Source organism: Hylobates moloch, unplaced genomic scaffold, assembly GCF_009828535.3.
Source record: "Hylobates moloch isolate HMO894 unplaced genomic scaffold, HMol_V3 SCAFFOLD_6, whole genome shotgun sequence".
Classification (NCBI taxonomy): Eukaryota; Metazoa; Chordata; class Mammalia; order Primates; family Hylobatidae; genus Hylobates; species Hylobates moloch.
Genome location: NW_026652281.1, coordinates 40,509,522 through 40,534,391, shown reverse-complemented (window position 1 = coordinate 40,534,391; position 24,870 = coordinate 40,509,522). Strand labels below are relative to the sequence as shown.

At 35.5% G+C, this 24,870-nt stretch overlaps 1 protein-coding gene across 2 annotated transcripts in view; it reads right to left on the bottom strand.

Annotated features, from left to right (window-relative positions):
• FBXL17 (F-box and leucine rich repeat protein 17) overlaps window positions 1-24,870 on the bottom strand; it is a 539,741-nt gene that overhangs the window by 275,422 nt on the left and 239,449 nt on the right. The window contains exon 7 of one of the 2 annotated variants that reach the window (XM_058440651.1): window positions 22,318-23,511. The exons of the other annotated variant lie outside the window; for it this stretch is intronic. Coding sequence (XP_058296634.1) covers window positions 23,478-23,511 — 34 coding nt within the window. The 3' untranslated portion in view covers window positions 22,318-23,477. Of the gene's footprint in view, window positions 1-22,317; window positions 23,512-24,870 lie in introns of those variants that run through there. 2 annotated transcript variants of the gene reach the window in all.

Sequence of the window (24,870 nt, the reverse complement as noted above, 5' to 3'; positions counted from 1 at the left end):
GACCTGGGCCTCCAGACCAAGAAGCCGCGAGCCTGCCCTGCTCACAGTGGATAACTTTCTTTCTGAAATTAATTTTCCAAGGACTAAGGAATCATTAAGACAAATTATTATTACTGCTTCATGGTGGAGATGCTTCTGGTTTATTTTGTGGCTACCGCAGTTACTGCTTGGAGTGCCTCACCGAGCCAGCTAACAACTGCGTGCGTGAGCACAGGGAAAGGATTCTTGAGAAATGAAAACTAGGTTGTAGGTTTAGGAGGGGAATAGGAAGGTTAGCTCTGCACAGCCGAAAGCCTTTTGGTAGGTTGGAGGTCCTTGAATTTCCTCGGTGACTGCATCTTGGTGACTTCTCTGAATAGACCTTCGAGGGCACTGGGGGGTGATTGTTGGAGGCCTTGGGGAGCTCAGGCAGCACTTGTGTGGGAATGTGGCTGTTACAGGAACTGCAGAAACTGGGACTGAGTTCCTCGGGAAAGGATTGGGGGTGTTGGAGGCGCTGGCAGGGGAGTTATGGGGAGGTGTTCTTATCAGTGTGCGAATACTGGGCATTCAGGCAGCGGGAAATCCGGGTCTTTGCGTGTTGTGAGCTCCCTGGAGTTACGTTCTTGCCAGTTTCAGCTCAATTGATCCCCCTCCCCTGAGCTATCATTGGATACATTTTACTTCATTGAACACCTGACTGCTGCTTTTTCTGTAATCCCTCAGGGGCAGTCATCTTTTCTGATTCTGTGTATAGTTTGCCTTTCCAGATCAGTGCCATTTAAGCTAGAAAAGGGGTCAGTTTTGAGATGATGGGAAAATGTTGAAAGCCTCCTCGTTATTAGTGGGAAGTATCTGATGTTGCCAGAGACTGAACTGGGGCGCGGGGAGCACTGCCGCTGCTAGATACTGTCTCATTGCGCTGTGGGTGGGGGGTGCTGGATTCAGCCTTACTGCCTAATGATTTGTGAGGATTTGTGTTTTCAGAGTAACATGTTTATACCTTATGACATCGGTTCCTAATATGTGACGTGTGGGCCACACACACAAAAAAAAAGAATGCTTGAAACCAAAGACATACAAATTTAAGCAACATACTAGAAAAATAAAATGTAATGCAACATAAATGAGCAATCTTACCCCATTTATCTTGATGTGATTGTTAAACATTATATACCTATATCAAAATATTTCATGTACCCCATAAATATATACACCTACTAAGTACCTGTAAAAATTAAATAAGTAAGGGATATTAAACATTAGGGCTTTCTCTGCTTGTACTATACAGAAAGATGAGATAAAGCTACATAAAAATAAACTTGGAAGGATTGAAAGTTTTTTAAGAGTTCCAGAAGAATCAGTAAAAGTAGGTCACGATCAAAACTGAACAAAATGGATAACACTTGTATCAGCTAGAATTTAAGTCACCCTGAAATAAGAACTTCCTAAATGAGATATTTAGAATTTATATTTTATGTATTAGTAACGATAGGAGTATTCTGTGGAGGGTGGCAAGGAAGGGGTAGATAATGAGATGTTTTAGATCTTTGAAAAATGGCAGATAGTTTTGATGGAAGGTGGTAGCTTGGGTGGGATATGTTAATAGAAATTTGGGTTGATATTTACATATACTCTTCATTAGTGTTACTAGAACTATGTTATAGTTTTGTGTTGGAGGAGATGATCCTTTTTAAGCTGGATGTGTTTATATCCAGTTATTGTGTTTATGTTCATTTGTGTTTATATTCAATTATCATTCAAAATATATCTAAACCCCAAAAAGAACCAGAAAATCTATTTTTAGTCGTATATGCCCTTCTATTTTCCTGATAAAGTAACCAAGTGAAACATAACACCTGTATATTCTTACAGTCCAAAGGGCCCAAAGAGTCAACAAAAATTCTAAAAGCCCACAAGTGGAAAAATCCTATTTCTCAACTCCTTAATTTTAGATTGCTCTGATGGAATGGGGCTTTTGAGAATTTCCTCTAGAGCAATCATGTGCAGTTATAAGAGGTGCAGAGGCAAGTAGTTTCTGGTCAGCTGTAGACTAGAGATAGTCCTAAGGTGCCCTGCTAATAGCACACAGCTTAACTAAAATACAGAGCATAATTTAGCCTCTAATTTGATCAGTTTAAAAATCAGGCAAAAAAAAAATTGGGCACTAGGCTAGAACCCGGCATATGAGATATTGGTCCAAAGGCACATTTTCTCAGAAACTATTTTGGAGGTCTCATAGGTGAAACTAGATCAGGTTCACTCACTTCCCTCTATTTTCATTTGAGGTTCAGTTTCTTTTGTTAAACCACTAAGCATTTTTTTAAAAATCGCCTGCGAAAGTAATAAACCTAAAAATTTCATCCAATTAAAATCAGACTATATTTACTTCAGATTAAACATTATTTTATTAACAATCTAGACAGCTAAGACCCTAGAAGAAGAAATTGACAGTTTATATTTTTACCATCAGTCATAGGTTATTTTATATATGTGTGTATATATCATTAATTCTTGGAGCAACTCATGCTATATAAGATTCTCTCTCTCTCTGTATATACATATATATACATAGCATGAGTCAGCTAAAGGCCTATTTTCTAAAAGAAGGGTCAGATGACAAAGCTCACTGACTTTAAAAAGCTTTCACAGCACAACATTTTTGATAAAAAGGTTTAGTCTATTCTTTAATTCACCTAAAGATACATTTAGCAAAAAAGAAAAAAAAGAAAAAAAAAAAAAACACCATTGAGAGTCAAAAGAAAATATCGTGTCAACTAAAAGTAAAAGGAAAAATAAAAGAAAAAATCTTAGTACTCACTGAATACTACTATAAACATCAAAAAACTTCCATTTAAAGTCACCAGAAACGCTTGGGTTCCTAATACACTTTCAATCTTGTCTTTGCTTCTGTATATTACATTTGATATTGTTGTTGTTTATGTGTATGTTTTGTTTTTTAGTTTGCTTGTGCAAACAAGAATAAGGAGAAAGATATGCATATGAAATTTTTTAAAGCCAGTTTTGTCTAAGAAAGTAATTACAAATTTGGAAGACACCAACACTTATGTCTTTGTAGAAGTAGCTTTCAAATTGCCTGTCATCCTCACTATAGTACAAATTAAGGCTATGATGAGGCCTACAGAGATAAATTCTGATACTCAAGAACTACAATGATGATTAACATCAAACCACTGTCACTGTCCTGTTCAAAACATAATAAGAAAGAAAACAGCGTAGAAAAGCTGTGATGGCACAAGGGGGTTATGCATTTTTTATTCCCTTTTTGAAATTACCATTAGTGCTCTTCTCTTACTCATATAAATAAAATGCACAGTCAAATTGGCATGACTAACAGGACTCTGGGTTTCAAAGATTATCGACACATAATGGTTGTTCTCTTAGGGAAAAGGAGGTGCTTAGATTAAGAAGATGATGAGAAAAGAGAGTGCTTAGGACATGGAATGAGCTAAGAAGGGGGAAATTCTGAAGCATGGTATTGTTTCCAATTAAAAAAATCTTTAATAGATTTTTTAAAATTCTGCTTCAAAAAATCTATACGTAATATGATGTAAACTTGAAAGCATAATTTTTAACATTAAAAGAAAACTTCCTAAATGCCGATAGCTTTCAATGAAATTAATCTAATAAAAAACAAGCATTAATTAAAAATTAATTTTTTAATACGCTATGTATAAATCCATCCAAACAGCGACAAATGTTTGAATAATAACCCCCTGGTAGGATTTTCAATTCAGAGTTGTACATTTTCATAAAACAATTGTTTTTTTGTTTTCTCTACATATCAGTTAATTATTAAGAATTTCTCACTGGGTGCAGTGCCTCATGTCTATAATCCTAGCACTTTGGGAGGCTGTGGTGGGTGGATAACTTGAGTTCAGGAGTTTGAGACCAGGCTGGTCAACAAGGTGAAACCAGGTCTCTACTAAAAATACAGAAATTAGCTGGGCGTGGTGGTGCATGCCTATAATCCTAGCTACTGGGGAGGCTGAGGCACAAGAATAGCCCGAACATGGGAGGCAGAGGTTGCAGTGAGCCAAGATCATGCCACTGCATTCCAGCCTGGGCAATAGAGCAAGACTCCAACTCAAAAAAAAAAAAAAAGGAATTTCTCTTTAATCCTGAATTTATCAGAAAATGTAACCATCTTTCAGTAATTTTTTTTTGTTTTTACTGGATTTCTATCTGTGATGGAGGCCAACGTTCCTCCATCTGAGGTATCATTTTCTCTAATATGAGCAGTCAGTTGTGCTACTAGGGATTTTTTAGTCAACTAGCCTGCCTCAGTTTCAGTACCAAAAATGCTATTACATTACAAAAGAAGGTTATAAAACAGATGAAAAGTGAAAGAGTTAATATATCAACAATAATTTGTCACCTTATTATAACTTGTACTGTGGCACATAGAAACTCTATGATAAAAACAGCAACCAAGAGAGCTTCTCCTAAACACATTTCTGATGATTTGTCATGATAACTGATTAAAATTCCAAATTCAACAAGAGTCTACAAAACACAGTTAAAAATTATGTGAAGATCTATAGCACAATTTTATTTCAAGCAGTTTAAAATTTTAATGAGACATAGATCACTCAACACTAGCTAAAGAAAGCAACTGGGAAACACCACGGAGTACAGCTACCCATGTATATTTCTATAGGAAATATATTGTAAGGAAAACAAAGTTTTCAAAAGTATATATAACTTCAACAGGAACAACTAGATATTTAAATATCTGCAACAAAATAACGAGCCCAACCAAGCTCAATTACTACATTTATGTTCATGGTATGTAGGAATTCACTTCCCTAACTATTTAAATGGGATTTTTTGGTTGATATGATTTTTAGGTAGATTTGATACCAATTATGACTGAGAATTACATACTCAGAGAATTGTATCAAATAGGTTGACTTAAAAACTCATTCAACAGTCTTGACTATTGTTAGTGGAAAATCTGAAGTTAAGTATTTTCTTCTGATGGTAAGCAATCAATCTACTGTTATTGCATCCTGATGGAGCACGTGAATTAAAAATGAGAAAACCAAAAGAAAGGTTCTTTCAGCACTGTCTTTTCAAGAACTGGGATTTTACCAATTTGTTCTACAGTTGTATAGGCTGTCAAGTATTATGAAATCAATGCAATGTATTCACTAGTTGTCACTCACAGGATGACAGTATTGCAAATTAAGGGAATGCATCTTCAAGCAGGGTTGCATACACATATTTCTAAGGAATTTATCTGTAGTCTGATTTACATTCTTAAAATAGACAACCTACCACTATCTGTTGAAAAGTCTCACAGGTATGAAATTGTCTAATTGAATATCATTTTCCTTTAGAATCAAAGCAGGTTCCCATTTAGCTTCAATCACTTTGCAGTTTTAACCTTAATATTTTCTATACAGTGAAAACGAGTCAAAAGACTTCAAGAATCATTTTGAATAACATTACTTATTTAAATATGTCTCTACTGAGATGAAAATTACTGAGTAAAAATACGTCATGGTAGTTACATAACTCCTGAGAATATATCAAATTGCATTTCTTATAGTAGTAATTCATTACCATAATGGATTGCTAAAATCTATTCTAAAACCTGAATAGAACAAAGATTTTCAAAATAAATAAAAAAAAATTATTGGCAGGTAAACTAAGATCTTTTACATCTAAAATAATGGTTAAATTACCATTTTTTAAATAAGGTTTTTCAAGAGGCTGTTGCAGTTCTTTTTTTAATCTAAATAACCCATTTTTAACCACATTAACTTAATAATCTAATAAAAAGTGACCAGACAATGTGATAATCAATACAAGTTCTGATAAGTCTCTATAAACAATTACATTTTTATGACTTTTATTAAAAGAGCATTTTAAAAGAAAAAATTATTTCAAAGAAAGAATAATCATACATAAACTGCTTTTATTTTTAATGTTTCCTTTAAGACTTTGTCATACACGTTTATATAACCATGAATATAATAATAAATATAATTTACTTTTAAAATATAATTTTTATCATGGGAGAGAAAGAAAATATTAAACAGGTTTTGTGAAGTCAAAACTGAGACTTGGATTAGGAAAGAAACGACAGGAAAAAAAAAAATCTCCCTTTCATATGCACATGTGAACTCTAAATTCTAACCCAAGAAGCATAAACCTTAAAATTAACAGAAAATCTCAAATCTTAGTAATTAAGAAGCTCTGAGTGGGAGTGGAAAATAATAATGATATTCAAAAGTATCTGGATATAGTAATATAATTTTAGGACATGGCTCTAAATAGAATGATTACTAGGCCTTTGAATAAGATGTCAGGGGCTGTTATTATATACAATTCAGTTTAAATGAATAAAGAAAACAAAAAGTATCTTTTCAAGATTTTCACTCTGGTAGTAAAATGTAAAAACCCAGAACAAGCTCATTTGTAAAGACAGCTTTTCTGTATGCTGAAAATATCTCAAACCAATTCTTTTCCAATGCTGCCTTAAAAGAACATTTATTAACTTCTAAGCTGATAAATGTTAAAGAATGTCTGCTTTAATATCCTACTTTATTTTTTTAACTTTTATAGACTGTCAATTGTGTTCTAACTGCATAAGATTTATGGGCTCAAAGATGGCACAACCACATTAGCCAGGTGTGCTGAGATTAGGATAGCTCTTATAAGTTCAATTAATAACACCATATTATTGTGTCGTAATTTAAAAGACTGACTTTGAAGTTCTGGTCCTCATTTTAATATATTTCTCATTTAGATTTTGTTTCTGAAAAAGGAAGATAGAATAAGTAATTTTTTTCATTGCTCTGAATTTTTCAAGTCTTTCTAAACCTTCAAATTTTAGAAAAATAGCAAAACTCAAGAAACACAGTTTTCATATAAATCTCTAAGCAATTCTCAACTCTGCTACTGAAATAAATAACATATTTCAAACAGGAATAGGAACAATTTTGCAGGTTTAGATCTATGCTTGTTTTATATCTACTCTGACACAAACTTCTTGGTTCAAGTTATTTCTAACCCCAGTAAATTATTACTTCCTGGTTACATTAAAAGGCTCCTTGAGCATCTAATGAATCTTAAAAAATAAATGTGTTTCCTTGACTATTCACCAGTGGAAGTTCTGAATTCTCTTATAAATAAATCTGTGACTGTTTGGTAATAATATTTTGCTATAAGAGTGATTTGTGAAAGATTGCAACCAGCCCAAGAATTCAGTTACCAAAATCACAAATGAAGAGACCTCCAGGGTCCTCATTAATAGGATGACTATAAATGATTTAAAATTGCAGTGAGGTGGATGCTTCTATGAAAAGATAACTTACATGGGCATTATTGGTTTTAATAATGAGAACCTACACCTTTGAAGGAAAATTCTAATAAAACATTCCATTGGGGGATAAAAAATGGGGTGGGATTTACTTCTTACCAACTATTCACCACTGTGTATTCCCTTATATTCTCAGAGCAGCAAGAGACCACATTTTCATCAAAATATAAACCTTTACTACAGAGGAAATTTCAAACATTGATCAGTAAGAAAAAAAATTATAGTATTTGTTATAGTTATGAATGCTAATTATTATATGGCTACAGTAATTATGGTTCCATTATAACTTATAGCTTTCTCTTATAATTTCTAAAAATTATCTCAATAAATGTAAAGGCTAAATTTCAGGGTTTTATTTGTATAAAATCATTTTAATTATTTAAGAGTAATTGATACATAAATTTGCATGTACAATCATATTAAATTTAGTATTCTCCTAGGAGGATAAGCATGAGTCCTTCCAAAATGAATTATTTTATATTAACCTTGACTGAAGAAAGTCTTTTTTTTTTTTTTTTTAGATGGAGTTTCTCTCTTGTTGCCCAAGCTGGAGTGCAATGGCACGATCTCGGCTCATTGCAACCTCCGCCTCCCAGGTTCAAGCGATTCTCCTGCCTCAGCCTCCCTAGTAGCTGGGATTACAGGCATGTGCCACCACGCCCAGCTAATTTTGTATTTTTAGTAGAGACGGGGTTTCTCCATGTTGGTCAGGCTGGTCTCAAACTCCTGACCTCAGGTGATCCGCCCGTGTCAGCCTCCCGAAGTGCTGGGATTACAGGCATGAGCCACCGTGCCCAGCCTGAAAGTCGTTTTTAAGAAATGCAAAAGTGTGAAGAATTCACACAGCTCTGTTAAATCAAAATTATCTCTTACAGATAGTAACGACCACAATAGACCAAAATCTGTGTTTGTTATTAGTGTTATGTATAAAAGAACAGAAACCCCTAATTACTTAATACACTAATGCTCTCTTCTTAATAGACATTAACCAAAATGAACACTATTTAGGAAAATGTGTTCTTTTTAAGGGAATAAATAATATTTTGCTCTATATAATATGTTGTATGTATAACAAACATTGAAAATGTAAATAATATTTTCTCCTTAAAAATTATTTTAGAGAAATTTTATTTTCTCATGGATTTGATTAGCAAGTACAAAAATGTCTGCATTTCAGTAGGCTTTCAGTAAACAATGATTTACAAAACACCTTTGCCTTCATTATTACTTCCTCTTGACAGACATTTTATTTAACTATGTAATAATGATGGTCTTACCACCATACAGAGAAGTATCTGATTTCCCAGGTCAGGCTGTGAAAACATCACTATGACCATTGAAGTTTATATTGCCAGCCCTCACCCACACTCCATATTTCCAAATATGCATAAGAACATCTCCATTTGGATGTTCTGCCATCAGTTTACCTCTAACCTGGCACAGAAACATGGAACCAAAAGAAAGGAATGTCGCATTAGCAATGGGAAAAATAAGCATTTTAAGGGCCTTCAAAGAGAGAAATGGAAATGGTTAAGTAAAGTGTGATAAATACCCACCCCAACGCATATTGGGAAACAATAATCGTCATTAATATGATCACTGAAGATTCTAGAGGAACACGAAGGCAAAGAGCAAAACTGTACAAGCACTATGATGACAATTTTAAAAGCATTATTCATAAAAAGATGTAGGAAAAGCATCAAAAATAGTGAAATTTTTGAAGTAAATTTTAAACTTCTCCCATAAACCACCTCCTCTTTATCTTTTTCTGTCTATTTGTATATCTAAAATTTTTTATATCAAGTTTGGCTCTTTTTTTTCTCTCAGGGGTCTCCAACTAGTACTATGCCTGGGGGAAGTGGCCATGAATGAGATATTAGTACACTGTATTTAAATATTAATAGTTTATGCGTTTGAATTCCATGTGCCACGTTAGCCTTACTTATAAGCAGCAATAATAAACTAGTTGAAATTATGAGAGAAATCTGAAGTATTTATTTTTTTTTACTCCATTCAGTCATTCATTCAGAGCACAAATGAACAGTGCATTCTGGAGAATGAATTTTAAATTCCCTGACAGCAGCACTGAATTCTCAGTGCCTACCACGATGAGAGGCATCAAGACAGCATGCAGAGCTCTGCCGGAAGAGAGAAAGAAAGAAATGGAGGGCTGAGAAGAAAGGAAGGAAAAAAGGTTGGTCTATAGGAAAGCAAAGAAAAGGAAGAGAAAAACACAAAAAAAGAAGAAAAGATAAAAAAAGTAGGCTTGTCTATTCTTACTGACTGTAAAATTTCAAATGTATTTTAATTTTTATGCTCCCATTTCCTTGTCTGTAAAAATGAGTCAAATGAGTTGGCACACATAAAATATTCAGCAGAAGTCCAATACACAGTAAGTATTCAGTAAATACCAGCTGCTCTATTAATGCCTCAGTACACTTGGAAGAATATATATTTTTAAATAACTTGTAATGTTCTAATACTATAAATTTAAGTACTGGCAGTAAGGTAAGGTTAAACATTGGCTGTCCTTATTAGCTGTTTTGAAGATATATTACCATTACTTAGAAAAGCCCAAAAATCTAGCTTCATTTTTTCCAAAAATGGCAAAAAACAATAAATAGTGATTCTCAAGATAATGCCAATGGCAAACAACTCTAGTATTTGCTAAAAGACCACAATATTCCACTAAAGGAAAATTATGTGAACAAAAAACCCCCAAACTCTTGTATTTCATCTCAAAATTGAAGCAAATGTATGAACATATATGGAGTTGTAAATAGAATCCATCAGGAGAGCCAGAGTGAATCCTCTGTTTTGTTTTAAGAAATTATTTCATAATGCAAATAATTCCATATTCACTTTGTCTGGTTTTTACTTCTATAATTTAATACATGAGGTTTTCTTAAACTGGGGACATAGTTGTATTTCTAACCATAAGTTTTTAAATAACAGATAGATATAATTTCAGAAAAAGACACATAAAAATCCAATTTTTCCCCAAAAACCTCGTTATCTGAACTGCAGCCACTCTTTCTGGGATAATAACAGAGCTCTCTTTCCAAAATGGGCCCAGTTCAGTGTACTGAAGGAAAGAAAAACACAGTTGTATCAGGAGAGATACCACAGAGGACTAACAGTGTGACAAGAGTAAATATTGGAAGAAATTTTCCATGAAGTAGAACATTTGAAAACCATATGTATGTGTACTATGTGTACTATATTGATGTACCCGCTGGTTTCCAATCCTAATTCCAACATCCTCCAGGCTCCTGAATTCCCCACAGGTTGGCAGCTTCTTCTGTAGAAATCCTCAGATGAAGATGCTTTGCCCCCCACTTCTGCTACAAATTAAGTCTTTCCTGCATTTGCTTTTCTTTCTCTTCCTTATTGACAAAATCAGCTGCTATGGAATTTGTAGTGTTTAATAAATTTGTATTTTAATAATGACATCATCTAAATATATTTTTGTCATTATATGTTTAAATAAAAAGTATTGCTGTTACCCTTATGTTCCAAAGTAATCCGATCAGAAATTCACAGCCTCAAAAATGGTAGCAATATATGTAGTGGTAGCTTCAGAATTTCATTGAAGAAGGGATCTGGGGACATCAATCAGGTGGAAGGAAGAGTACCAATGGATATCATCTTACTGCTGTGCTGACATAGCTGGCCCATAGCTTTTACAAGTCATCTGTTTATTTAGCATAGATTTGGAGAAAAAAAGCTGGTGGTAGTTCTGAGAGGGGCTAAGACCCACAAAACATTCCTTATAACAGCTCCTTCATATTTAAAAGGGAAAGTTTCAATACGGACTAGGAGTGAAGGTGGGAACAAAGGGAATATTTACTCCCAAGTGCTGTTTCTGTTCCTGGTAATTTCACCCTTACATGTAAAAGGGTAAGAATTATGCAAGCATCTGGATCCTGATGAGAAACCACCTTAACTAATATCCTTGGGAATGAAACCATGTTTATAAGAGATTCAGTACTCCACTAACATCTTAAAGTACACTTACCTGTAGTGAAGTGAACAAATCTAGACTTTTGTGTCTCTCTTGCTTCATAATTCCTTACACTCCTAAAAATTTCTTACTGAGTAAACAACAAGGAACTTAGTCTACACATGGAATTTTGGAAAATCCAGAGAAAAGGCGGGGGAAAAAAGGTCTTTGTTCTAAAAGGTGACATGTGCATTTGGCATTCGTTTTCTTCTTAATTTTCGATTTAGGGCTTACGGAGTTCAGAAGCAGAAGGGTAAGATGGTTATCTCCTCTCCAATCAATCACTCTAAACTTTATAATAAGTTGGACATATCTGATCTCCCATAAAATGGAATTCTTTAGGTGAATTATTTTGGGAAGCATCAGAATGGAGGCAAAGAAGTAAGTTCTAAAATACTCATCTCTTCCTCACACTATCCAGACGTCAATGCCTCCAACATAGTTTTTTATAGGCCATGGCAAGTATAAGGGGTATTTCAATCATCAATGAGCAACAATGGTTGCTGTTTCAAAATAGGAGGAAAAAAGTTGAATTATTTTGGGGGAGAAACAACATAATATGACTTTTGAAGAAAATATTTTTTTGTCATCTGAAAATATGAATATGTATATAAGTATGCTGTTTATATGTAAAAGAAAAATATGCAGATAGGTCAAATCTTTTAGATTTGGAGATGGGAAGACCTTAGACCTTCTTCTTTGTATTTATGAGCTTAACTCTTTAAGTAATTCAAATTACTACTGGTTAATGTTTCTTGAATCACTCATTTATCCTGAAAAACTTTCCTTTATTTTCACAAAAAAAGGAAAATGGCAAACATATTTTAAGCTTGGTAAATGTGAAAAAATTAGGTATTCAAATAAAAGATCCAAAACCAATAAGTCACAATGATAGCAAGTTTCTGTAATACATTTCTGGGTATGCTACAACACCAAGTTTAAACAATGATTTTTCTTGCTCCAAAGTGGGTTGCGGATGTAAGAACTAGTTTTTCTTGCTCAGTCAAGCAATATGAAGCAAAGGACTATAGTCAAAGAAATAGCTGAATAGCTTCTGCAGCCAATCCATACAAACACACAAAGTGGTACTTAGTGGTACCTTCCTTACACCAAAAAAGACATATAGTAATACATTAGAGAGCTTGGTAATCCCAGAAATTTCTGTGAGTGGCTATTATTAGGAATGTGGTCTAAACTCAACAGGATACCTCGTATTTCTGTTAGTATGAAAAATTGCTTTGATCATTCCACATTTTCTTAAGATAGAAAAAAGGAAGATTTGATGAATCCAGAATATTATTGATGTTATTTTGAAACCAGATTTTAACTTATTAATTACTTCAAAACTATAACTTAAAATTGTATATTTAAAGAAAAGGTAACATTCATTTCAAATTCCAAGAAACTCATTTTGATGATTAGATAACATCATCTAATCTTTCAAACAAAGGGCAATAACATTTAAAAATTAGAGTTATCAGAAATGTTATATTAACTTATAGTATTATCAAAGTTGCCATAATTTAATTCTCTATGAACTAAATATATCTCTTTTAAGATGATAATCATAATGTTAATCACAAAACATGGAAAAATCTTGAGATGTCTTAGGCATTTTTAAGAAGGATAATTACATTCAGTGTAATCTCTTATAAGTATACATTATTTCATTCTGACTCTATGGAAATTGGTTATCTGCGCATAATACATAGCAGGTGCTGGCAAGCCAAGGCTGTTTTTTTGTAGGAGAAGGTAAGAGGATCAGCCACTGCTTTCCCTCATGCTTTACTTGGAAGAGCCTCCTCCCTGATCTCTCTGCCTCTACGTCATGGCATGTTGCTCCTTATCTCCCCACCACCCACATTCACAGAATCAGATACATCACCCAAAAACTCTGTGTTTTTGAATGTTGGCATGATCACCTATTAGTAATCATGCATGAGAATAAAGCTTTGAAAAAGCTGCCATAGACGATAACTGCACACTGATAAGATTATTTCATTATTCTGGAGCTTATCATTGTCCAGCAATTACTTGCTTCAGAAAATGTACTGTACTTGTGAATTATATATTTAAAGAGAAAGTCATGAAATCAATTTGATAAGATACTCCTGGACAGGTATCTTAGTAGCACCCTTCTTCCTCAAAATAAATGATCTAACAAGACCACCTACACATTTATTTCATACAATGTTTCTTGAACAAAATGAAACCTCAAATGTTGGGATAAAGAGAGGCATTACGTGTAATTTTAGGTCCAGTACGAACTGGATGAGTTGCTAAGAAATACGTTATCTATGCCTAGACTATCCCTAATCTGGGCACAACACTTCCAAGATAAATACTCGAGAGCTATTAAAACTATTTGTAACTGTATACTACTTGGATTTTAAGTTACCTTGTTTTAGTTTTCTAGAATTTTTTGTCTATTTTTGTAACTTCCTAAGAAAGTTCTCAGGACCAAGACTTTATAAATGCACAGATAACTTAAAGATTCTAAATCAAAAGGACAAGATTCTTGGTAGGATAATGTGTTATTCAGTAATTTGTCTAAAGTTATTTTTAAAACATACCCTAGCTAATTGGAGATACCTTACAAACAAAAGTAAAACAAGGTCAAGCAAAGAAAATATGTTTCAGACTACGAATGTCAAGATTACTGATATTTATAGAAACTCTTTTTTTTTTTTTTTTTTTACAAAAGATCTCGCTCTGTCGCCCAGGCTGGAGTGCAGTGGCGCGATCTCGGCTCACTGCAAGCTCCGCCTCCCGGGTTCACGCCATTCTCCTGCCTAAGCCTCTCCGAGTAGCTGGGACTACAGGCACCCGCCACCACGCCCGGCTAATTTTTTGTATTTTTAGTAGAGACGGGGTTTCACCGTGGTCTCGATCTCCTGACCTCGTGATCCGCCCGCCTCGGCCTCCCAAAGTGCTGGGATTACTTTACTTCTCCCCTTTTTCTCCTTCTCTCTCACACATCTGGCCAATTTTTCATTGGCTTCACTCTAAATTTGCATTATCCATAGAATTTAAGCACGGAGAATTTAAAACTCTCTCTCTTTTTTTGCTTATCAATAACGTTGGTAAAAGATTTTGTGTGGGCTTTTGGATTGTGTGTAGATATCATACCTTTTTTTTCTTTCCTATTCCAATGCCTAGTATAATTGGGCCTGATATTATTCAAGAGATAAACATCTCCTCTTCAATTGGTCAAAGGTTAAAAAGGTAAACCAGAAGATACTGCAGGTGGGAAAAGGGGACAAAGATAAATTACAGGTAGTCATAAAGAAAGTTTAATTTTTCCCCTCACTTACACATAGCCTTTATTTTGAAGAAGTAATGCATCATTCATGAAGTTAATATTTACTTACTACTGATTTAGTGTGCAGTTGGCACTAGGCAACAGGGAGACACTGGAAATACAAAGATGAGTAAGACTCAGTCCCCACTCTCATGGAATCAAAAACTGTATAAAAAGAACCATGAAATTCTGTGGTAAGTGCAATATGGACAAAATATGAAAAAGAGGTAGAAAGAGGAGATCAAGTTGCCTATCTAAGAGGGAAAATAAAAGCTTGTGGCAAATTTTACGGAGACAGCCACATAAGTACTAAACTTGGGTAAGAATTGCCTCAGATTTACTAACTCATTGAGAATGAGCATTCATCTCCCTGCAAGAGAATCATTTATCAGAAGTAATCTTGTATTCATATGTGGCCAATTGAGAAATCTTTAATACTCAGATGAAATGATGTAATCGAAATAAGAATATTTTAGGCACAAAGTAGGCACTGGAAGAATTAAGATTATGCCATATTTAGTATGTGTGTGTGTGCACGGTCACCATAGGGGAAAGGGGGACCATCGGGGAAAGGGCGAGGCATGGAGGTAGTGATTACAGTGTTTAAGTAACGGAGGATATTCCTGGATAGGAAACATTACATAGAAAACAAGTTGTGTCCATTTAGCACCTGAGATACAGCATTCGCTAATTTTAGAAATCACAAAATAATTCAGTCTATTGTCATCTACAAATCTGAATTTATGAAATTTGATAGGTGTCTTATACCATCTTGGATTCACAGCACCTCCAGTTTCAGTTTCAATCAGCATTTTTTGAGTTCTCATAACTGGACTGCTGACTTCTGCTGGAGGAAATACAACAGTCATGTGGACCAATGCCACTACAAATTTATAGTTTCCAAGCTCTCAAAACCACTCAGCAATTCTACATTCTGCTCGTCAGCTCCCTCTGCCACTTCTCACAGCAGCTCTTCCAAATTTTAGCTCCTGTCCCAAGGGCCCTACCCAATTGCATCTCTGGCTCAAGCTTTTATCTCACAATTTGATTTGCTTCAAAGAACAATTAGAGGACCCCAAGCCTGCATTCTCTCAGCTTCCAACACTCCACAAACTCTTAGAAATGTTTAATCACCATCCATCTTCTTTCTTACAGCTAGAAGGCATCTACTCCCTGCCTCCTTCAGGTTAATTCCTTCTGATACTACCTTATTCTTAACTACTTACTTACTAGTGATTCAGTGTGCAATTTGCATGCCTTCTGAATTCCCCCTGAATTTCTTCCATGAATTTCTCCTTCCTCTCACTTGTATCTCTCTCTTATTTCCTTTGGCTCAGCCCCTAAACATGTTTAAGTTTCTCCCACTTTGAAAGACTAAACAAAGTGAAACTCCTCAGTATATTATAATCTGGGTTTAGTCCCCCACCCTATCATTTTTTGTTTGTTTGAGACAGGGTACTCTGTCACCCAGGCTACAGTGCAGTAGCGTGATCTCAGCTCACTGCAACCTCTGCCTCCTGGGCTCAAGCGATCCTCTTGCCTCATCCTGCCAAGTAGTTGGGACTATAGGCACATGCACCACACCAAGCTAATTTTTCTGTTTTCTGTACAGATGCGGTCTCACTATGTTGCCCAGGCTGGCCTCCAACTCCTGGGGTGAAGTGATCCACCTGCCTCGGCCTCTCAAAATGTGGGATTACAGGTGTGAGCCACTGCGCCTGGCAACCCACCGCGCCTGGCAACCCACCATGTCTTTTGCTAAGAAAAGAGTCTTCTTTTGCAAGATCCTCCTAATGCTAAATGCAAACTGCTTCCCATAGTCCTTAACCTTCATAACTCTCTGAGGGACCTGGCAACCTCTTGCTTGAAATTTTCTCTTCCTTTGGCCTCAGGTGACAACTTTGCCTATCTTTCAGATGGTTCATCTTCTTCATTTTCTCTAGGGTTTCTGCTTCCTCTTCCTACCCCTTACAAATGACATTTATTGGGGTTACATCTGGGCCCTTATGCCATAGCAATCCTGAGAATATATCCACACCCAAGGCTGTAACAGTCACCTATAGATTGACATATCCTGAATGCCTGGCTCAGATTTCTCTCCCAGGTTCTACTCCATACATTCAATAGCCAGGTAGATATAAACTCAAGGATATCCCCCAAAATTCAAGATGATTGCTTATTCATCGAATGGTACCACCCAATTACACAAACAAGAAACTTCAGCCATTCTTTTTTTTTTTTTTTACTCCCCACATCAAATCATTAATTCTATCTCCTTCTAATTTTGAATTATTTTCCCTTAATACTTTCTCCCTATCCCTGCCTTCAAACTAGGTATTGTCATCCCTTGCCTGGAACACCTGAATTGCCTACCTCCATTAATTTTCTTACGTCTTGATATTAAACTTCTCCTATTTGTCCTAACATGGAAATGTGATGATATCATTCCCCTATTCAGAGTTTCCTTTACGGTGGTCCCTGTCTACCTTACCTGCTTCTTGCACGCATTATACTCCAGTAACAATGAGATATTTCTATTGCTCCACACATGGTGTTCCTTCTACAGCCTGGTTTTGTCTGCCCAGGACGGGTTATCTACCTGGAAGAAGAGATCATCTGCCTGGCAAAATTCTACTTGCATTCAAATCTCAGGTCCAATGTTTTTCCCTTCTTAGTGAAACCATCTTTGGATCCCCTCCCTTGACCCACCAACCCCAACACACACACAGACCCAGAAGTTTCAGGCATTCCTTTTCCTATTGTCAAAAGACTGATATCGACTACAGACCTTTCCACACTATATTCTTATTTGCTAACATGCTGTATCCCTGCTGTTCTCTGAGCAGGGCAGAGGCCAGGTTTTCTTTACTTTGTAACCCCAGAGTCTCAAACCATACCTAAGCCATTGTAGGACCTAATCAATATTTTTTTCAATGAAAAGAAGGACATCAGTCCTTTCTCCTTCCCATCACTCTTCTACACATCTACAGGAGTTAAATTTCTAAAAACAGATCCGGGCAGGTTACTTGCCTAATTAATCTGAAGGCAATGCGGAGCCTCTGGAGAAATTTCCAAACACCTCAAGATGGCATCCTAATCTCTGTAAGACCCACCTGAACCTGTTTGCTTCAGTCACTTTCTAACACTCAATCCTCCTGTCAGATTCCAGCAATCAGACTATACGTTGCTCTATGCCCCAGGCCTGCACTGCTCTCCTCCAATGTCCACATGGGAAAGTCCCCCTTATTCTTCAAGCTTCAGTGTAAACCTCACACCTCTGTGAATCATTTGACCTCACTACTCCCATCCCAAGTTGAGTTGATTGACTTGCTCTCTGATATACTTCCAGCAGAGCTCAATACGTTTGACTCACTAGCTGTGCTTTAATTATTGGTTTAAAAATGTGTTTCTCCTACTAGAATGTCAGCTCCTTCAGAATGGAGGTTGTTACATTTATCTTTAAATCCCTGGCACTTAAAAGCATATGTTTCACATACTAGCAGAATAAGAAGATAAGCATGTATAAACAAAAAACACAAACATATTCTAACTCACTTTGATTGGCATTAATTTGTCTACACTTAAAATATTCTCTCTCTATTCCTATAATTTTGCACTGGTATTTCAGAAACTATAAGAGGCTCCACTCAAATTATACTTATTTTGAATTCAGTGTTTTACTTCCTCTGTAATCTTTTTTGCAAATAGTAATTTTTTTCAAAGACTGTTTTGGTACTTTTTTCTCCGTCTACTTTTAGCAAAAAGAGATTCTTAAAAGGTGTTTAATGAGCTAAATCTGTACAGACCCAAAATAATAGAGTAAATGGTAAATCAGTTGGACTTGAATTTCTAGATGCTCCTTACTATTTATTTTCTTAAATCAACTCAAAGCAGCAGTGCTCTGGCATTCACAACAGCACCTCTGCGCAAAAATGTTGTTTATAAACAAATATCAATTTGTTTACTGATTTTTTCACCTAGAGCCTACATAAATAATATTCATTAGTAATACTTATCATTGCATTTGAAAACCAATTGGGAATAAAGAAAACCGTAGAGGAAAAAATGTTGATGAGAAGTTAGACAGATTTCTTTTAAACTGTAAAAAGTCCTTACACAAGTAGTCCCCAACATATTAGGAACCAGGCTACTCAGCAGGAGTTAAGCAGTGGGCAACCAAGTATTATGACCTGAGCTAAGCCTCCCGTCAGATCAGCAGCAGCAGCAGGGGCATACGATTCTCACAGTGGAGGGATAGCATTAGGATAAATACCTAATGCAGATGACGGGTTGATGAGTGAAGCAAACCACCATGGCATGTTTATACCTATGTAACAAACCTGCATGTTCTGCACATGTACCCCAGGACTTAAAGTATAATAATAATAATAATAATAATAATAATAATAATAATAATAAAAGATTCTCACAGGGGCATGAACCCTGTTATGAACTGCTCAAGTGAGGGATCTAGGTTGCATGCCCCTTATAAGAACCTAATGCCTGATGATCTGAGGTGAAATGGTTCCATTCTGAAACCAACCACTCCCCGACCCCGAGTCCACGGAAGAACTGTCTTCCACAAAGCCAGTCCCTGGTGCCAAAAGGGTTGGGGACCACTGCCTTACATGATGAATTGCAATGCTTAAAGGAGAAAATATAACATTACATATCCCACCATGCAAAGTTATTCAGATACTAAACACATTCTTCAATAAATGAACATAGACAATTAACATGTTTTACCAGAAGAACAGCATTCACACACACACACACACACACACACACACACAAATAACATGCTATTAATGTATTTATTCATCTGCTGTAGTATTTTATAAAGAACATGAAGTGTAACCCAAGGTATCTCTTCACGACCCGATTTTCTACAACAGATGTTTCGTCACAATGGAACGCTCAGTCTTCTGATTCTACCTTGCTCTCTTCTCTCTTCTGCTTTTACCAACATCTGCAGCTAAAATTCCCCCATCTTCTTTTATGTATATGAATATTTAAGTATATTTTGAAGCCTAGATAACTCCAAGGAAGTCACATCCAATAAACCTTCCTTGAGCCCCTTAGCTGAGGTAAAGGTGCTTCTATGTTCTTCATACTTATGAACTTGCTTTTACTCATGAAAAAAAAAAAAAAAAAAAAAAGGACCCAAGACTGCTTTCTTAGACTCATCCTGTCTGTGGATGTGTCTACAATTTGGCTCCATGTAAATTTGAGAAAAGACTCCATTTTGGCAAGGAAAACAGAATTCACATTCTTTAATTTCTTAATCTATATCCCAGTAAGCTGGTAGAGATTTTGATTTAAAAAACAAAACAAAACTCAAAAAACTTAACCTAATGGAAAAAACTTATAACTGTAAAATTATAGAGAGATATCATAGCATCTCCTTATCTGCAGCTTTTAAAAAATACAATAGCAACTCACATTTATATGATGATGGCAGAACCAAGGAAGGGTGATACCCCTGGAAACTTTACTTTGGTTCCATAATTCTTTGGTATTTCTAACACACTTAGACCAAATTAAAAAGAATCTTAACTTAAAAAGAGGTTTTCTATTTGAACCATTTCTCAAACCAAGGAGAAGACTGTTTCCTTCCAGGTCATACTCTAATGCCCTCAAGGAGTTAATACTCATGCTATTAGGGAAAGTGATTCTTAAAAGTTGCTGAAAAAACTAATTCTATATGAACCCAAAATGATATGATAAATGGTAAATTATTTGGGCCAAATTTAGGTATTCTCATGGACCAAAATAAATACACTGGAATTATTTCTAACATGAAAAAGCCCTCATTCAATCATCTGTCAACTGGAGAAAACAATTTCCCACAGCTAAAAAATATTTAAAAATCTGATATAAAAACAAAATTATATTAAAATGCCATAATGCATGGATTTGGCTACTTGCCAAGGGTAGATACGGACTTCTGCAGATTTTTCTTTCAAAGATATACCAAGTGTTCCAACATTTCTAATCATTTGATAGTCAACTGCTGTGGGCAAAAAACTGTACCTAGTAATTCTGTACTGTCGATATTTTAAACTATTTCATAAACATTCCTCATACAGTATGTCTAACAGATTTTGCATACTTTTTCTTATCAGAAACTTCTTTAACACATATAATCTACTGAAATTCTCCAACTAAATTAAATCATAATAGGAATGAAACTGACAAAATCTTTTAGTTGGCCTATTTTACCTGGAGGAACCAGTAAAATAGAGCTCATGACTCTGAATCTCCATATAAATTGAAAATAAACATGTTTAATATTCAAGTAATTTAGTTAGACTTACAGACTGATAATTTTGCTAACTTTTCTGTATTTAAAAATGCAAATGTGATAGAGAAGCATAATAACATTTAAACACATTGTTTTAGGATTATGCATTTTCAGTCAAAACCTGCTAGAATCAAAAAAAATGGCATTAAGTAGAGAAAGCAGTTGCTTCACTATCAGTTTCACAAAAATTTTTAAGAAAATAGTAAATTAGGATCAAATTTTCCATATACTTTGATATACTCTAGTTTATAACACTTGCCAATGATGGATTGAGGAATATAATTTAGATTTAAAAAGCATACATGAAGTTTACTGGTCAGATAATTTTCTACTTCTGTCATTACAAGTAAGGAAGTACTTGTAGGAAATATACATCAGAAACAAAACAATGAACTTAATAAAAGTAAATGAGTAGAGATCACATGGTAACAAGGAGAACTGTATTCCTTGAACACAAGAGCATCACAGATTTCTTCTCTCTCAGAAATGCTAGAATCAGACAGAACTCTAAAGTTCATAAAATCCAACACCAGATAGGTAAAGACATCTTCCATTTTATCTCCCCACCAAACAAGCCTACTTAATAATTTCCCTCATTAAGCAACACTAACTGGCCAATTTCCTTCCTTCTCCCACTTACTTTCATTTACTAATGCAGAAATGTTAAGAAGTGTCTTACAATGTTTACTATGGGGAAGTCAGGGATATGAAACAGGTTACATTTTTAGTCCCAGTTCTACAAATAAAGAAAATGACTTATCAGATAGTGAGAATTATTCTAAACAACAGTGAGGTCAGTTTTGAAGAGTTATTTGAAATCAGAACTTTAAGTGGTTAGGTCAGTTCCCAAACGACACTTTTAAAGGGCAGCAAAGGAACCATTTTTCTTACAAAATATAGCACTAAATTTTCGGTTGCCTAAATAATAATAATAATAATAATAATTCATTACAATGTATAGATAATCACTACCAACATTGAGAGACAAATGCACAAGACGGCAGTGATCATAAGATATTAAGATTAATCAGGCCAGGCGCAGTGGCTCACGCCTGTAATCCCAGCACTTTGGGAGGCCGAGGCGGGCGGATCACGAGGTCAGGAGATCGAAACCATCCTGGCTAACACAGTGAAACCCTGTCTCTCCTAAAAATACAAAAAAATTAGCTGGGCGTGGTGGCAGGCCCCTGTAGTCCTAGCTACTTGAGAGGCTGAGGCAGGATAATGGCGTGAATCCGGGAGGCAGAGCTTGCAGTGAGCCGAGATTGCGCCACTGCACTCCAGCCTGGGCGACAGAGCAAGACTTCGTCTCAAAAAAAAAAAAAAAAAAAGACTCATCACCAAAATTGAACCAGGATCTTAGAATGTGTATTAATTTTCACCACTTTGGTACAAAAAAAAACGAAGCACAAATCCCCATATTCGAACGAGGATTAATTTGATTCATGGGCTCCACGGTAATTCTAGTGGTACTTTCTCTTTCACTATCACTATAGTAGGATATACTAACGGCTTTCACACTCCCAGCTCAGTTCTTGGAATGCCATATCCTCTTCCCCCAGTCAAAATGGCCACAAAAGTCTACCTCACAACCTCAGAGAAGTGATCCTGAGAAAATAAGAATTAAATTCTTCTTTGAGTTTTATAAACCCTACCCAGGCTTTTGAGATATAACAAACGGGCTTTTAAGCATTAAGGACTAAAGCTATATAACTTATGCCATCACCCAAAGATCTAGAAGACTCCTGGAGAGTCAGTCATTTCTCTCATGTCAAAAACTATCTAAATTTTCCACACAGAGGAGGAGAGAAACATTCAGAAAAGCTGTATCCTGGGGGTGGGGACACTCAAATCATAGGCTAGGGACCCCCCAGACAGGTTTCAGCAAAAAGGAATCTGTGAAACCTTATCTAGCACAGGCCAGAAGAGCAGTGTCTTAGTCTGTTCCTGCTGTTACAGCAAAATACCTTAGACTGGGTAATTCACAAGAAATAGAAACTTATTTCTCACAGTTCTGGAGGCTGAGAAGTCCAAGATCAAGGGACTAGCAGATTCAACGTCTGATGGTTTTCTCTCTGCTTCATAGAAGGTGCCTTGCTGTTGCATCCTCACATAGTGGAAGGGGACAGGGGCATTCACTTCAACTTCTTTCAAAAGGGCACTCTGCCCTCATCACTTTAATCACTTCCCAAAAGTCTCTACCTCTTAATACTATTACAGTGGGTATTTCAACTTGTGACTTTTGGCAGGACAACAACATTCGGACCATAGCAAGCAGCAAGAACTCAGAGTTTTCCCAACATCCAGCATAAACTCGAAGCATAAAAAATAAAAGTTGAGGCAACAACATCTTTCTCTGTCTCTCCTTTGCTATCTCTTCTCTCCCCACTCTTACAGTCAATGGAAACTACTGTGTTTAGATGAAATTGGCATAATACAATTTGGATGACCTCTCATCAAAAGTGTAAAACATGAGGCACATTGGCTCATGCACTATGGGAGGCACAGGTGGTGAGAGGATTGCTTGAGGTCAGGAGTTCTAGACCAGCCTGGGCAACACAATGAGATCTTGTCTGAAATAAAAAAATAAAATGACGGATAGGTTACAAGATATTAAGTAGAATGTATGTAGAGGGAAATAACACATATGTAATTGGAATTCCAGAAGAACACATCAGCATATAAGAAGGTAAAAATTTACAGAGATACTGGCTAAGAATGTTGAGAAATGATGAACACCAATCTTCAAATTTAAGGAGCTCAATTAAAAGCATAATAAATAAAAAATAAACACCTCAATGTCTCATTATAAATCTGCATGATACCAAAGACAGAGATCTGAAAATCTGCCAGAAAATAAAGGCTGATCACCTATGAAAGAATGTTAGTTAGACTTATAACGACCTCTTAATAGCAAGAAAGAGTACCAGGAAACAGTAAAATCATATCTTCAATGAGCTGAAAAAAAAACTCATAATGTAGAATTTAATATTCAGCCAAACTGTCTTCCCAAACAATAAAAAATAATGATATATGCAAAGGAAAAAAACTGAAAAGGGCCTCTCATTAAAGAAAATTCTAAAGAACACAATGGAGAAGGAAGGAAAATTATCTCAGATGGAAGGACAGAGATGCAAGCAAAAACACTTGTATATATACGGGTAACTATAAATATCGATTGTATAAAACAATTATTTCTGATAGGGAAGGGAGAAGTAAGTCTGACAAAAGAGTACATGTTAATTACCTATATATTTTGTTAAATGTGTATATTAAAATAGTGAGTGTAATCATTAAAATACCAGATAATAAGAGTATATAACTGCTAAACAAAGAAAAAAATAAGTGCCAGGGAATCCTGATACTCCACTGACACTTTCCACTGAGATAATCTAAATAAGGCTACTGTTCCACTTTAACCAATCAAATATTTCTTTTGCCTTGCTTCTGCATTTGCCCTATAAAAATCTTCCCCTCGTGTGCCTTTACTGGAGCCCCAAACCGTCTACAGTCTGGAGCTGCCTGGTTCATGAATCACTGTCTGTCCAAATAAAACCTCTAAGTTTTTAATGTGCCTCAGTTTATCTTTTATCAAACAAAAGAAGCAAGTCATAGAGGAATACACACAGTATGATTTCATCTATATAAAGAAACAAAAATATGCAAAACATAATTATATACAATTACACAGGTGACAAAATCTATGCTAAAATGTGCTAAGCTAAGAGTATGGTAAGGAAGACTCCAAAAAATTGAATATCCACATCCAAAGATTACAGATTAATATCTCAAGGTGGTCTCACAGGACACATCAGGCCAAGTGATTTCATCCTCTACGGTAGCATATGTAATTCTGATGGCTGCCACTAAGTGGCAGTTCATGCTACAGGTTCTGGAAAAGACACAGAATGCTGAACTACATAAAAGTATGT